This window comes from Lepisosteus platostomus, chromosome 15, assembly GCF_059453375.1.
Source record: "Lepisosteus platostomus isolate fLepPlt1 chromosome 15, fLepPlt1.hap1, whole genome shotgun sequence".
NCBI classification, from domain to species: Eukaryota; Metazoa; Chordata; class Actinopteri; order Semionotiformes; family Lepisosteidae; genus Lepisosteus; species Lepisosteus platostomus.
This window is the reverse complement of record NC_142625.1, coordinates 18,291,919-18,309,003: the sequence shown is the minus strand read 5'-3', so window position 1 is coordinate 18,309,003 and position 17,085 is coordinate 18,291,919. Positions and strand designations below refer to the sequence as shown.

The 17,085-nt window shown below is 40.3% G+C and overlaps 1 protein-coding gene across 1 annotated transcript in view; it reads left to right on the top strand.

Moving 5' to 3' along the window:
• Positions 1 to 9,294, top strand: part of col20a1 (collagen type XX alpha 1 chain) — a 114,582-nt gene extending 105,288 nt beyond the window's left edge. Inside the window, exons 32-42 of the mRNA XM_088608199.1 lie at positions 66 to 161; positions 1,098 to 1,151; positions 1,904 to 1,957; positions 2,951 to 3,004; positions 3,628 to 3,699; positions 4,311 to 4,346; positions 5,125 to 5,191; positions 5,837 to 6,025; positions 6,433 to 6,510; positions 7,563 to 7,718; positions 8,750 to 9,294. Coding sequence (XP_088464325.1) covers positions 66 to 161; positions 1,098 to 1,151; positions 1,904 to 1,957; positions 2,951 to 3,004; positions 3,628 to 3,699; positions 4,311 to 4,346; positions 5,125 to 5,191; positions 5,837 to 6,025; positions 6,433 to 6,510; positions 7,563 to 7,718; positions 8,750 to 8,778 — 885 coding nt within the window. The 3' untranslated portion in view covers positions 8,779 to 9,294. The remainder of the gene's footprint in view (positions 1 to 65; positions 162 to 1,097; positions 1,152 to 1,903; positions 1,958 to 2,950; positions 3,005 to 3,627; positions 3,700 to 4,310; positions 4,347 to 5,124; positions 5,192 to 5,836; positions 6,026 to 6,432; positions 6,511 to 7,562; positions 7,719 to 8,749) is intronic.
• Positions 9,295 to 17,085: the final 7,791 nt, after the last annotated feature.

Genomic DNA, 17,085 nt, shown 5'->3' with positions numbered 1-17,085 from the left:
ATTAGCTGCTTAATCTCCACTTGTTTTCCCTTTCCTGTGCTCTTACACTGTGGCCTTTCTCCCAGGGAGAGGCAGGACCTCCAGGGAAGTTGGGATCAAGGGGGACAAGCGGCCCCCTGGGGGCCCGGGGACCCAGGGGGATGACGGTTCGAGGAAGAGCGGTAGGCACCCTAATCCAATTAATCAATTAACGGGGCTGATGGCCTTTTTTCGTTTACCCGGAATCTTGGCTTTAAGACTCCTCTATCAGATGCATGTAGAGTCTTTCCTTCTGCATTTTGGTGCTTCTAAGGTCTAGGATTTTCTGTAGGATTTCAGACCAAATGTTCATTTCCTGCACTGAGGTTTTTATTTTATTTTTCTGAGCCACAATAGCTGCAGTATCTATATTAGAAGCACAAATCCTGACTACATCCTGGATCAGAGTGTTTTTCATCCCCCGTTTTGCTTTGGATATGATTAGTGATCAGAATAATAAAAAAAAATGGAAAATCCATAAATACCCAAACATCAAATGCCTCCAAAGTGCCATATTATGAAGTAAAGCAGATTCCTCATGAGACTTATTTGTAATCGATAATTGAGAGACAACACAGAAGGTATTGTGTTATCTTTGAAGATTCAACAGGTTTATACGCAAATAATCACACACCTTTGCCATGAGCCAGTTAGTAGGGGAAATACAGGCCCCAAATATTAGTGAATGTGAGGCTATTGCCTGTCTAATGTATCAAGGTAAGGAGACAAGTGTTCCTCTGGCAGGTGTGATACCATATCGACAGACATCTTCATTTATTTGCATTTAAAACTGACAATAGGAAGTATTTCTTCAAGCATAGTCTTGGGGGAGTCCTGGAAAAAGATACCTGGCTACTTTTTTAGTGTAAGTTTCAGTGAACCCAAAGTGGTTGAAGCCTGGAAGTGTTATCTTCCACACTGAGCAAGTTCTGTTGCATTTGTGAAGAATTCTGTAATAATTATGCTGCTAATCAAATACCTGTCTTGTGTCTCCCAGCTGCCCACCAGAAACAGCCTCCCCAGCCCCGACACAGTCAATACAGTGTAGTATCTTACTTTCTTCCTTTTATATTTTGAAGGGACCTCCTGGTGAAAGAGGGGAAAAGGGAGACATTGGAAAGCCTGGACTCCAGGTACAGTAACATTGTCCTTTTGCTGATGGATCAGGTCAGATGTCACAGATTGCCAACAATCAGCAAAATACTTTCTTACCAAAATACCGTCAGCTGAGCGGTCTAAACCTACCAATACACTGCTTGTTCTATTCCAGTAGCACTTAATATGATTTTGAGCACAGTCTCCAGGAACTTGCTCTGGCCTTAGGGAGCTGGACACATTTGGTCACTGTTTTTATTAATAGTAATCAAGAATGAATTGTTTTCATCAATTCTGTCTTTCCAAATTAACCCAGGGGGCCTTACATAAAGGAGGAGACCCAATTTGCCTACCTGTGGAGGACAGGAGTTTAACAATTAACAACAGTTTACCAACAGGAGTTGAATGAAGGGAGATCTTTAGGACGACAAGATTGTGTAAGCCCAAAGTGGAATTCAGCCATTACACTAATCTTGCACTGGGATGCAAGATCCCATGCAAAATGCCATGGGAAATTGAATGGGCAACTAGTCAGGACCAACTCTATGTTCGAGGTTTCATCCAAAGAGCAGCACCTCCTGCATCACAGTGTCCTGTGACCACTCTGGGAGGATTTAGAAATTCTGACCAGGGGGAAGAGCGCCACCTACTGGTTTACCAACATCACAGACAGCAGCAAACAGTTTCCAAATCAGGGTCTGGACAAAGCAGGCTCTGCTGCAGAGGTCTAACCAGAGTAGTAATGTTGCTGTTAGATTCATTGCAATGTTTTTCTCTTTCCCCTGCTCAGGGATTGCCTGGCCCTCCAGGTCCTAAAGGGAGGGAGGGGTTCGCAGGCCCTAAGGTGAGCCTTCAAACTGCTGTGACACTTCAGGAAATATTCTGTTTCCTCCTTCGCGGCATAAGATAATCAGAACAGATAACTTGAAAGATAAATAAAAGTAACTGTCACACAATTTTTGTAATTATAATTTTAGATGGTCTGTACAACTGTTTTTCAGAATCATAACCTTCACAAGTAGAAATAGTTGAAAATGTCAATGACATGCACTGTATTTACACTTACGCTTTGTGGGACATCTCCACTTGAATCATGTTCCATTTGCGCCTTAACATGTGTGATCTCCTGTGATTTACCTGGGTGTGGAAGTCAACATCTTATTCATATTGGCACAGGATGAGCGCATAATCACACTCATGAGCAAATGATTACACCATATGTTAGAGAGGGTCTCTGTCTTGCACTCGCTGAGCATGATTACCATTTAAATTCCACATTGTAAGAATGTCTTGATGCCTGTGGGGGATTGGAGGGGTACAGGAGACTTTTAATACTATGAAAACTTTCTGGTATGAAAATGAAATCCTATTCGACTGGATTTGTCAAATTAAAACAGATCTGCATAAACCCGTGCCTCAAACAAAAGAGTCAAACAAAAACAAATGGAACATAGAGCACATCTGGATAAAATCCCGTGATCTCTGGCACCATCAGTGTATGGGCGTTGATAGAGACAGTAGTGGGATGTCAGCTGCACTACTCAGAACCTGCAGGGGCAAAGCAAACCAGCTCTTTCTGGCCCAGTCTGGCAGAGTCTCACGTACGGGAGCCTTCTGTCTCTTGTGGACAAGAGGTGTTGCTCACGAGTACATCGGAAGATGTTGTATGCTGGACGAAGCTGAAAGCTTGGCCTCAGCCTTCATTGTGCCTGTTTGAGGGCTTGTGACAGATGCTGTCTTTGTTATGGGGAGCTCTCTTGCTTTGTGTTGAAAAGAGGGCGAAGGAAGCGCTGCTTTCGGATTTTCCTGATGTGTGGTGTCTCTCGTGTCTCCCCAGGGAATCAGAGGGGCCGAGGGCAGTCCAGGATCCCCTGGCCCTTCTGGCCCGAGAGTAAGTACAGACACATGCTTGACAGCATGAAAGAGCACTCAGGTCCTGTCAGCTCATAGGGAAAATAATCTGATTCAGATTAAAACACCTCGCCTTTGAAGGCTGAAATGTGCTTTCCTGGACTGTACCTAGAGTTTGTTAAAAAAAAAAAGCACAAAATGTGGCACAGGCAAAAACAAATGACAAAACTGGTAAGGTATTTCCATGCGTCAAAGCTCTCATTTACATTAAACTAGTTGTGCCTGAGTTGTCTGCACAGGTCAAGCAAACAGGCAAAATAATGATCAAGGAAATTTATTTAGGTCAAGTTTCTGATCAGTTAAATACCTCTACATCTCATTTGCAGGTAACAAATTCCAGTCCTAAAGAACGCAGAAGAAAACGTGCTTTTCCACTGACTTAATAGCACAATTGTGAAGAAACCCAAGACAAAATTTTACACATAAAATTCATACACTCTGAAGCAAAGTTCGTGTGGCCTGTTCTCTCACCCGCTGAGCTCTTGCTGTTGAACAGTGTTAAACTGAATTCAAGATGAACACTCCCCTGTCCATCAATGGACAAGCGTTTCCCTGTATTCTCTCATGCCCTCAGCCCTGATGTTGGCCTCTGTGTCTGTCTAGGGATTCCAGGGCATGCCAGGTATCCCAGGTGTAGTGGGAGAGAGGGGCCACCCAGGGCAGGTGGGGCCCACGGTAAGCACTGGACCGCACAACTGGGACACTTCCATCCTGGGCCCAAGATGTGATACAGGTCAGACCAGAGCCACACTGGCTCATCGGGCCAGAGTTCACCCTGGTCACCACTGGGCGGGGCTCTAGTGCCGCACAGGGATGAAGCCCCTCCAGCAATGCTGGTACTCATTTATACAGCTGGGCAGACTGGAGCAACTGGGCACTTTATTCAGGGGTACGGCAAATCCTTGAGATCTCTGCCCTTACCATTGGGTAAATAGAAGACTCCTCTCCCAAGAAACTGCTGTCTAATACAGTGATAGTACAGTAATTTGTAGCTGGTAGGCAAGTCAAAGTTTTGATTTAATCTGGGTCTAAGCGCCTCTTCCTGAAAAGAAGGAGGCATCAATCAGAGAGAGTGTTCTGGTAAATTACGGATGAAGCTGACTCCTCTGGGTCATTTAAGAAAGGATTTTACAAAAGATACTTCAATCAAACAGCAGCTAGAAACCAGTTTAGGAGCATGGGCCAAATTGCCTTTATGTGTTTTTAAGCCTCCCCATGCTCTTAGATCCTGGGACAAGAGAAAAACAGCAAAGGGCCCATGAAATGCATGTGTTTTACTTTCACAGGGGCTTTCTGGTCACAAGGGAGAGAAGGGAGAGAAGGTGAGTTGTTCTTTCTCCTTTCAGCTGCAAAAAGGAAGATATATGTGCAGTGAAAGGAGAAGCTTTTAAGACCCATAACATGCCTCTGCTCTGAATCTGGTGAATTAACTTTGCACCAGAATGACTGAGCTCTCTTTCCCTTTAATGTTTCAAAATCATTACTGCGCTGCTCAGTTTTCAACATTTCTTACATTGAATATGTTCTAAAATTGCCATAATATTATAATGAAATATAAACTACAATTTGTAAAGGGCATTACATAATGAATCATCATCAGCCTAGCTGCTTTTACTACATGATAGAAGTACAGGCCAGTACTGGAATGGGAGACCTCTGAGAGAAATTCAATGATAAAAAAAAATGTTTTTTTTTACAGTAGAGAGGAAAAACTCATGCTTGTGAAATATATTGTAACATCCATCCATTTTCTAACCACTTTATCCAATAAAGGGTCACAGAGGATCCAGAGCCTATTCTGGCCAGTAACAGGCACAAGGCAGGGTACACCCTGGATGGGACACCAGTCCATCACAAGGCACACACTCACACCAGGGGCAATTCGAACAAACTCCACACAGAGAGCACCGCAGAATTTAAACCCAGGGCCCCATAGCTGCAGGGCAGCATTACCAACCACTTTGCCACCATGCTGCCCTACAACATTGCACAATAAGACGGTGTCACTATTAAATTATCAGTCAGAGAGACTCAATCAACTATACTGATGACCCTCATCACAAAGATGACCATTTATAACCTGCTTGCTTTGTGTTGCAGGGGGAGCCACAGTCCTTAGCCACCGTTTACCAGCTTGTTACTGAAGCCTGCGAGCAACTGGTACACAGTAAGTTAACTTAGGCAATATCGGCCAATATTTTTTAATCCACCTACCAAATGTTCCAGATAGGCCAAGTGGCCTCCTCTCCTTTTTTAACGGTTCTTACATATACCCTACGCAATGTTTTTATACTGTACAAGTTAACCAAAGAACACCTTCACCTTCCTTGAAAGAGAAAACTAATGCTGGAGTTCAGCACCAGCCCAACAGCTCTCTGTGGCAGGCAGGCAGAAATGAAGACCATAGTGATTGGCCCACCTCTCCACAGGAGGCTCATGAGGTCTGGGCACTTACACAAATTTAGGAGTGGAAGTAGGGGGCATGTACATTATTGATCACTCCTGAGCTGTCAGAGCCAACGAACTGATCATGTTACAGATTCACCGATTCACTGGTAGGGTCCAAGAAGGTGCCCGATCGCCGTCTTCAGATCAATCAATTTCTAGCAATCAATCACGCACAATAGGCCTGATAGCCTCCATGTTGTTGTAACCTTTCTTCTGGTACACGAAGCCAAGATTACTCATAGCTGGCTGAGAAGGAACACGTGGCTTGCGCGAGCCGACAGCGGAGGCTCGGGCGTATGGAGATGGCCTCCATTTCGGGTTTGTGTTACAGCTCTGCTGCAAGAAAGGTGGTGTCTCTCTGCAGATGAGGTGCTGAAGCTGGACTCGTTCCTCAACGAGATGAGCCAGAAGCCTGTCCCCGTGGAAGAGCCAGTGGGGCCACCAGGAGAACCGGGGATCCCCGGACCTCAGGGAGCCCCAGGGCCCAGGGGTAGGCCAGGCCGGCCAGGAACCACTGGAGATCCTGGAAAATCAGGTTATCCGGGGGAACAAGGTGAGGCAAGGTCTACTGCAGCAGGCCTTAGGAGAATTGTCAGGACTTTCCTCTATCTTTTCTGCCCCAAATCTTTCACTGCAATGGGAGTGGAATTTGAGATTTCAAAAAAAGAATGATATCACTGGGGAACTGATCTGGACGATATGAAAATCCGGATTCTGAAATCTGAGACCCCACCTTCAGGAAACAGGGCAAGAGAAGCTGGATTCACATGCAAAAGTCTTGCGGTGTCAGGTAATGGAGAGAAAGCTCAGTCAATTCAGTCAGTGCACTGAAGGTACAGTATGTTACGCTAAATTGAAGCAATGGAAATTAGGTGATTTGACCTTCTGAAACTTTGTGAATGCCCCTCCAGAGGTGTTTTAACCCCGTTTGTTGATCTGTGCTCATCTTGCCTTGCGTAGGAAGGTCGGGGCAGCCAGGGGAGAAGGGCAGTGTGGGAGACAGCGTGAAGGGCCCACACGGACCCAGGGGACTCCCAGGTAACATCAGCAGCTGTGCACAGAGCACATAAACACTGTCCCCCAGTGAAGCAGTATTACAGCACTCACTGTGACAGCATACACGCTCCTACACAGTTCACCTCATTTTGAAACAAGACAATAAAATCTATGGAAAAACCCCATGAAGAAACTTGATAGTATAACTCATACTATAAATATTGTCTACATTGTAGTTCTATTACAAAAAAAGCACAAAATTAAAGAAATTAAATTTATATATAAATATTTGTGCTGTAAACCTTTATGGAGATCTGAAATTCCTGTAGTTTTGAACATTGGACGAAGTCAAGCTGTTGATTTGGTTCCAGTTATCCGACACTCCCCTCAGGGAAAAAAGGGAGGATTTAATCAGCTGAAAACAGACACTGCGTGTCTAGTAATCGCCTTCTAAAACACAACACAACTGAACTCGTCCTATACTCTATACAGGAGCCTTTAACAGACAAGAAATTTTAGACAGTATAAAGATATCAGATTGTAAAGCCTGTGGAAGATGTGAAATATGAATAAATAATGGAACAGGTAAAGGTTTATTCCATGCTGAAAGGAAAAGAAAGGAGACCAAGTCTTGGCCAAAATATCATCTCTCTTTGCTTATGCAGTTCCCTACTCAAACTTAATATACAAGTATCAGAGGTTTCTTACTGACATCCTCCTCGCAATCCACTTACCAGACTGTGGAAATCCACTTCTGGTCTAGAAATAAAGGAACGCGAGTTCACAAGATAGGAGTTATACAAACATGACAAATTTTAAACCATGATTATCACATCCTTAAAACACACAATATGACAGTATCATGATATCACGATTTTACCATACAGTATTAGTGCTAAGGGGAAGATGTCCCTGAATTCTTGATGTTGTGGAAAAGAGGTTAATGCCCCATTTGCTTTTATCCCACGGATTACCCCCTTCTGCCATTAAGACTTCACCACATTCTACTTTTCCCTCGTGTATGTATTAGAAGAATGATATTGGTAAAGGGACCTCCCCTGTCCTCAAGTCTGAGCTCTTTTGTGTTTGCGTAGGTCCCCCGGGGGAGTCGAAACCTGGAGCACCAGGACCCAGGGGAGACCCCGGCCAGCCGGGGAAACCTGGTCTCTCGGGGGCCACAGGGCCTGTTGGGGAACTTGGCCCACCAGGGCTGTGTGACAACACGGGCTGTCAAAGGAGAGATCCTAGAGGTGAGACCCACTGGGGGGAGCAAGATTTTTCATGGACCTGGGTGTCTATGCAGGTGAAAAAATGTAACTGTATTAGGAGGACGCTTGTCCACACAACCCTACTCAGTCTGTTGGGTTAATAAATCTGCCCTGCATTGCCCAACCATACATATTGGTCAGGAGTACACGGATTGTGACTAAACATCAACAGGAATGAGGTCTGTCTATAATACAAGTAACAGACTGAAAGGGAATATGAATCAAGGGCCCACACACCTAAAATACCATTCTTTTGGTTTTACACTTCTCACACTCAGCATAGAGGGACCATACAGTACATGCACAGTACTAAAGGGGCATATTTAACACACACCTCAAAACAAAAATGAACACTTGAAACTCCAGCTTGTCTGGATTGCACATTACAAATGCCTCCAGAAACACTAAATTCACAGCTTAGCTTTGGTTAAAGGCAGCAGAAGACCATCTTTGCACAAAACAAACAAAAATGAAGACCATTTTCTACAAGATGACCATCTCTCTGAGGGGAAGTCACTTGGGTTTTTATACTCAAGTGTGTTGCTTTCGCTGCATCAGCTGCTAATTGTAAAGCACCTGAGAGGAAAGAGTGAGTTAATTAGTGATCATTGAAAATGTGCAATATTCCATTAGTGCAGTCGATTGAGGCAAAATCGATTTCATGAAGGACCTGTCAAAGCCAGGCCTTGTTCCTGTTCAGGTGCAGAGGCTGCTGCAGGGAACTCAGCTGATGACCACTTGACAATCACAGACACAAACCTGTTGGTCCTTATAAGAGAAAAAATAAAGCAATCAAAGTATTAATGCTAATTTGAGAATCATATCATCCGTCAGTGTTCAGGCTGGTTTCCCTGGTAAGCGTCATGGTGAAGTTAATAGTTAAATGTTGGATCCCTGCCTGTAACTGGCCGATTACCAGTCTTCAAATAACTCATTATTTGTTGGAGATTTTGTCACTTTCATTCACACATAAAGCACCTTTGCACAGATTTGATTGTCTCTTCTGTTTCCAGGACAAGAATACTTCATGTTCCAGCCTTGAACCTGGACAGACTGCACTTCCCAAAGACTTTTCTGTTGGGTTAAAAAGCCCTATGACAGGCAGAAACAAAAGATTTCATTTGAACTGCAACACAGTCATTAATGCCAGATGAACTATGAAACAGTGTGTGTTGATGACTGTACAATATGGTGTACAACGCCTTCATCCTTTTCAATGCTGGTGGCAAGATCTTTATTGTGCACACTGATACATATGCCAGTAGGACAAAAGTAACATTTATGCACAGTTACAAATAAGACTCTGCAATTGCTACTTAAAGCTCAAAGTTTGGTTCTCCAATCCAAAATTTGCTCTGCTTTTCTAGCTGTAAATTCTCAATAATATTTAAACTATATTTGTTTGTGACACTCTTGCTTGAGTGTCAGAATTTTAAGAAAAGTGGAGGGAAAACTTTTCCTATGATGCACAACCGACTTTTCCAATTACCCAACATATTTCCAAAATGATTAAAAAGTTATCACAAGTTCTTTTCTTGTGTAACATTAACATCTGAAATCCTCTGGTTTAATTTCAAAATTGGTAGTATAAGCATACTGTACCTAGAATGATCTTACAGTAGATTGCACCATTGCACATTTCAAAAGTCCCTAAGTACCTGGCATCTTACCCAGTCATAAAAATGCTGGTATTTTAAATAGCATGCTCTATTCATCAATAGCCATGTATCCTGAGGAAAAGGATGCAAATCAGGACGGGTCTCAGCCTGGGCAGGACAGCGGTCCATCACTGGACAATGGATAATTTAGACTAGCCAATCAAACCTAGGTAGCATTTTTTGGAAGTTGGAATATACATGGCAAAAACCTCAGAGTTTAACATGTGGACACCATTTGACCTCCACACCCAAGGGTGTCAAACCCAGGAGCCATGAGGAAGGAGCAACACATTCTGATCCACAACATGGTCCTGTTGCCCATTAAATCAGCTTTTCACCTACCTTCAAATATCTGGGTGGAAGGAAGAAGAAAGGTGTCCAGTCTGATCCTAGCCTTAATTAAACAAATACGATTTACAGTAAGTCTATCCAGCTGAGCTCATCTAATTATCTGCACAATTTTTAATTTGTATAAAAAATCTGTACAGCAAGCAGTTATAATGCACTTTCTTGCCAGTGTTGCTAATTGATATCATCCATCAGTAGGAAGTCTGACTGATCTACAGTATCTGTAGTATAAATCACTCGAGTGCCTCTAATTCTACAATTACATTTTAGGTTCCAACTGTTAAAAAGCATACAAATGTATGATATAACCTACTGTAACTCCCATTTACAGTCTTCATTAGTTGAAAAGAAAATAAGGCTCTTCGTGATATATCCTATTGTTCTATTTTTTAGTTTAAAAATCACAACAGCGGACATATTTCACAGCAAACCTAAAAAAGTTGCCCAAACCATATAACTAAGAAAAACATCTCACTCAGTATTTTAGCAATTTGCGCTCCCTGTAACTGTGCAAGTGCTTCCAATGTAGACAGTGATTAAATGATTGACTTGCAGGCATATTAATCAAAACAATTTCATCACCCCTGGGCATAAGAGAATCCAGCACACAATTCTTTTAAAAATCTAAATCAGATACTATTTGTACACTAAAGTTTACTGTGTATAAAATGGAGTTGTATTGGGGTTAAAGAATTCTCAGTACTTTTTAATCATTTATAGCTTTTTTGGCCTTTAAATCAATTTTCAAATTGTAGTCAAAATGAAAAAACAACAACTAAACAGTAGATGTATTTTAATACTTTTTTTCTTTAACACACATAATGTTTTGAAAGTATATTTATTTGAAATAATATTAATAATGATATCCTTATAAGACAGCAATCTTGTTTTCATGGGATTCCCTAAATGCAATTTCTACCATACCTGAAGTCTTAAAAAAGATTGTTATTTTTAAGCACTGAAAATATTTGCTCACATTTTATGTTTAGATTATTTTTGTATGTGTTGTGAATATATCTTATGCTAAAGATACTTTGTATAAAAACAATGTAGTGTATGCTAGTCTTTGTTTAACCCAAATTAGAGTAAATGAAATCTAAAGATGTTACTCAAAGCAATATTTTTGTATTTCCTGTTGTATCGTAATAATTGTATCGCTAAATTTGTCTTGAATTATCTTTTACCTTATAATTATACTAAATTTGTACCTTTTACACATTTCTTAAAAATACAAAAAGGATAGTTATCTGCTGTATGTGAAAGAAAAGCCAACAGCAGTAACAGTCGTGTAATTTTACAGTACAATGCTTTCTGGATGTTTTAGTAGGAATTCTTCAGGACTTCCTTCATCGTTCTCCGAGATCGACTACAGCTCTTCCACTCTTTATGCACACTAACCTCATGATGCTCAAATCTCTGTTCCCAGGTTTCTGCTAGTCCCCACTGATATTCTTGTACTAAAGAAGAAACAAGCCTTTGAAGTCTTAGCGGTATAGTAAGATTGGACAACAGGCACAAACTGAAGCAACAGCCTAGCAAACAGATTAATTCAGAAATTAAATAAGGGCAAATGTATACAAAGAGGTTCGTTAAAACAATCACCCGATGGTGATGATGGTGCTTTATATGATGACTCATGCAAAGTAAAACCTCTTTTGGAGCTGGAGAATATCCTCCACAGCAAGAGGTTCTCACAGCAAAAGCAGTCCTTGAAAAGACTAATTCCAAATTCACAAAACCATGTAATCTGAATAGTGTAAGTAAATGTAAGTAAACAAAATATAATAAAAAAAATTATGAAATTAAAAGGCATGGACTTAAAAAAACAGTTCAAGGTAGACTTTAACTACATGTACAGTATCTGATTATGTTGTATCTGTTTCACTTACGTCTCCAATGAGGTCCAGGTGACACTGGTCAAGAGTCTGAGATGTCCAGCAGTTACACTGATGATGCTCTGTGCTTGTATGTGTCAGAGCACAACTTCTTACTGGCAGCATAACAATACCGTACTCTGCATCCTGGTCAACACATCAGTTAGTGAAAACCCGACGCTGGCAATTTAACATTGTCTGAACACTATGATAGTGAGTTACTGAACAGCTGGTATTGATGAAGGTGGATTACTATAATTAAGATGTTATAATTGAAATCATGGAGCATCTTTATCCTGCTGTTTAATTTACTTTGATTATTGACTGATAAGCTAGAATACTAACTACTGTATTACGAAAGTGTTGTGAAGATATTTAAAGAAGAAATGGAATAAAAACTATAACTGAAACAAAGTTTTGTGTCATTTTAATCAATTTATGAGATATTTCTGCTGAACAACGGGGGGTATACCAATACGAACGTGTGAAGCTTGCTGATATTGGTAACATGAAATGTGTGGAAAAGCTGAAGAATTCAGAAGAAATTACAGTATAATTCTTTGATTTATGCATATCCAGAGACCTATGCATAAGTGACTTCAGTCCAACTAAAACGTAAATTTCCCCAATGTTATGCGAAAGTCCATTTATTTTTTTACTTTGTACCATAACCTGCAAGATGACATTTCATGTTTTCTATTCCATTCCAATATATTCTAAAAGTTCTGTACCGTGGAAGCAGTGGCCAAGTGTTAGACAAAAAGTCCCATAAGCAGGTGTAAATCTCATCTACAGCATGTTTGTGAAGGTCTTTGGTGTGCTGTCAGTACTAGACTATATCATTCCGAAATCAGAACAGTATGCCTTACCACAATTATAAAAGTGTCAATCTAAATAGAATACTCTTCCTTTTTACAGATTACTGCGATTACTGAAACTAATACAGAGCAAAAGGAGGGGTGAGATTGATAACTCATTGAGGTTGTTTGGGTTCTGGGTTTGTAATTCAGAATTACCCAATTATGAAGATGACATTCATAGCCATGACATGATTGAAAGATGATGAAGGCTTGATTGACCTTTATTGAGGATGATAAAACCATTTCCAGCAGCAGGGTTCAGACCTTCACAGACCTGGGTATACTGGAATTTAAATCTAAATGCCTTAACCACTCAGCCATCTTGGTACTATACAGATGACTATTATTCATGGAACTATCATGATGGTGTGATCATGCATGCTTTTAGCCTTCTTTCATTCCAATTCGCTACAATTTTCATGAACTCATTATTTACATTTTTGCCAAAGAAATGCAGAGATATGGTTTTAGAAATAATGATCAAAGCGATGTAAATGATGTTATAAATGTATTGCACCCTGTACTAATGAAATGTTACACAATGCAGTCTAAGATATTCCCAATGTCATTCAGTAGATACATAGAATCACCAGAAAGTGCCTCAACATCACAAGGCCTGTATAACCATAAGCAGCGATACCATTGCAGAGTGCAAGATGACAAGAAAAATTCCCGTCGCAACATCAAATTCACAACTGCAGCTCATCGCGCCTCCTCCTGGTGTAGGGCACCTGAGGGTGGGGGTCGGGTCCAGGAAACTTGTACTGTTGACAACAGAAGAGGCTCAAAAAGGAAACCCAGAGTATCCAAACCTGTTGCCCAGTCCCTCGGTGTACAGTCACTGTAATAGGTAACAAGTCACCAGAGATCCTAAGGACAGCCCTGCTGATTCAGCATTACAAGAACAGTCAGGAATAAACTAGTCGCAGTGAGAGAACGGTTTTCTTTTGGTTTCCTTTCCTCAGCCAGCCTGCAGTGATGGAATGATGATGGTGTGAAGCAGAAAAATCCAGCATTACCGACATCAGTCATCTTACACTCTTCATTGTCTCGGTTTCAAATAATCTTACGAATCCTCAGGACAAAATGATTTAAGCAATATTTCTCAAATTGCTTCTTTACTTTATTTCACATAATGGCAAATAAACACAAGGTGCCAAGACATCTGCATTTCCTTTTCCCTTTGTCTAGGCTGAGCTGCAGCTGGCTGGGATTGACCAAGTGGTGTTAATGTACGGGAGTTGAAGATAGTTAGGGGCATAGCTATGCAGCTTCAAATCCTGCTCACCGGATGCACATCTTTGAAGCTTTTTACCCGTTTGTGGACCAACACAACAGAAACCTACCAGTAATAGCTTTCAGTAGCATGGAAAGAGCTCAGAAACTTTGTCCTTTCACCACGCCATCCAATTCCATCCTGCGCACACACACTCCACATTGTCCATTTCTCTGACTTTCCCATAGAAAGCAGTGCAGAAGAATGAACAAAAAGGAAAAAGTGTCAGTAACAAAGGACGTAAGGCTTAGGTGCTGAAAAGTTTGCTGTGTATTTTTAAGGGAATTCTAACTTCCAGCAGCCTTGATTTTGTACGCAGCAGTACATATTGGCAAAAACCACAGAAACTGTGCTTGAGCACAGGCGAACTTTCTTGATGGAATAAGAAATATCTCCAAGCAAAAGGATTGAACCTCACATCCTAGATACAGTTGCATTGCAAACAGCAACCACTTTGGTACCACACTACTAATCACTAATTTCACATGGTAAGCTATGCTATTAAAGACAGCCAGTAAACAGAATGTATTTATATCAGCTTTATTAAGCTTTTTTTCCCCAAACAAGAGATAACAGAGAGCAAGAAATCCAAGAGCTCTTTGCTGCACACCAGTTTGGTGATTCCTTGCCCTGCATGAGTTAAGGGTAAAGAAAAAAAACTCTCGGTTTTCTGAGGCCAGAGAACTATTGCACAGAAATTCGGCACAGTGATGGAGAAATGTCCTGGCACCCATGGAATGTATGCAGTGCTGATTCTGGAGGGGTGGGAATCCCAAATACTGAAGTTGCAGAGAAATAACAGACACTACATTTACAAGGTTTCTGGACACTTCACAAGGTACGTCAACAAACTTTGTTTCACTTTGAAACCACTAAGTGCTTGAAAGCAGCAGGAGACATATGAGTTGAGAATCAACCAGTAAATCCACTCAACATCTAGCAGTGGGTGAAAACCCCAGTGGAGTTAAACCTACTCCCCAAAAAAGCTCCATTTTATATTGTTGTCATTTGCTTAGATTTCTAAAATATAATTTGATATGCTATACACTTCTATATGTACAACTTCCAGGCATTTAAATTTTACAATAGATTGAAAGGGGAAGATGTAAATCTTTATTTAAAACTGAGAGGTGAAGTATCTGTCCTTTCCTGGGACCTAGTTTCACATAATAAGACTGATTTTATAAACCCAGTAATAAACAAGTTATAACATACACTACAAATTATAAAAGAATGCTGCAAAAAATTTGATGTTTATCCTCAATGAATATAAATATCATTAACATAGTTAACTTAAGGGTCTTCAATCAATGTATTGTACTGTATATAATTTTAAGAAATAGGCTAGTTAATGGATAAGAAAGTAAGAAGGAAAACTGTCGGGTTTGGCAGGAGTATTTCAGAATGAATTCTCGTACATGTCTGCTCACATCCTGCTTTATGCATTTTAGTAAATGGAATACTGATGAATTAACAGGCAGCAGCTTAAAAACAAAACCAAATCTGGTTCAAAATACCTGTAACAGCATTACTTTCGTTGACAGGTGAAAGTGACAAATCATTAAAGCACAATCAAGACACTAGACATCAGCTTTGTGTTCTCTGGCATTCCAAGTGGGTTTATTTGACTTTTAGTTGGAATTGAAGAGATGCCCTTAATTCAGGTTAAAAATGTGCAGTTTTCCCCCCTCAGCCTCATGTTTGAAATTTTGGAATTGAATTTGGAATATGAAATGAAAGGGTAAAGGGCTTAAATCACAGGATATGTGGGATATGCTGGAAGTCAAAGCTGCTATCTCAGTCTCCTGATGAAGTATTCGCAATAAAACCATGCTCGCGTAATGAAAAGCGACATTCCATTAAGGTTATTAGGGCATTTAACATTATCATAAGGAAATTCGTAGTCAATCTACAAAGGTTAAAATGTTTGATACTTATTAATCAAAGGCATTATTTGAAGGAAGAGAAGGAACAATGCACCAAAGTCAAAAAACAGCAAAATTTGATTGATTTCTACTTAGTACTTGAATCAAAAAACCTGTCATGCGATTGTAGGCAATGCAAGGAAATGTTAAGCTTACAACACTGTGTTGAGGTTGACAGAATTTATCTGTAAACACCAATGCAGTCAAGGTTCAGTCTGAAAGAGGCAGGGTGGACACTTAAGGCTTGAAAGCGTTAAAACATCTGAATTCATTCAAACAAATGAAGGGAAGGAAACGTACACTACTGTATACAAATACCACAGAATCACTAAGTCCTGAATGTGCCTGGCTACGTCAGACCCATTCATCGAAACACTCCTAAAACGATCCTTTTCCTCATCTCTGAGAGAGGACATACTTTTCAAGAGTGCTCCCCAATCTTTTCTCTTTAATAACGTGAAGTTCACATTTCTTTTTCAGATGATTAATGAAACGGAAGTAAGACTTGTTTTCAAAGACAAAGAACAAGTACATGCAGTGATGGAGTCTGAAGGTATGGGTAAGCTGAGGATTGATAGGCAGAGAAATTCACAACTGACTGACCGAACAATGCAGACACACTGGCAGACCTGCCTACAACCACCACGTACTTTAAAACTGCTCTGTGAAGGGGATGCCTAAGAGTAGCAGATGGGATACTAAAAGCCAGATAAAGGAGAGACATATACAAATAGTGGAGTGCAGTTAACTATATTGATAAAGGGTAGTTAAGGAGCAAAAATGTTCTCTGAAATATTATCAGATCAGTTTAGACTGTGACAGTTGTATCGCTCCAGTCAAAACCTAGTAAGAAAACCAAAGTTAGTCTACAGCTCGATAGATGTTACATTAATTAAAATTGACCAGTCCATTGTGAAACCATGATCATTTTACCCCATAAAAATTATTCATTTAAAATCCATAAATGCCAAATATGTATTCTAAATAACTAGTAGTGTATATGCCATATAAAGTACTATGAAGAAACTAATGTGGTTTAGAACTCTTAACTACAGTATTTACGGTTTTGTTTGGTTTACTATAGACTTAATACCCAAACACCGGACTCTTCAGAGGTTTACAAAAATCAAGCATAAAAAAAAACAGCTGAGATACTTTTTTGAAAAAATAACGGGTTAGAGGATAATGTCATGTTTCCAGCAAAGAATAACAGATAAATATGGACTCTTCTGGTAATTCCATGCCTATGTTTGACAACCACATTATAAGTCAGATACCTACACAATATATTAAGTTCAAATAATACTTAGATGTCACTTTATGGCTAATTTAAATCGGTCTCTGTATCCTGCATTTGCCTCTTTAAAACAGGTTTCTCTGTATTGCAATTTTGAAATATTTTCTAAAT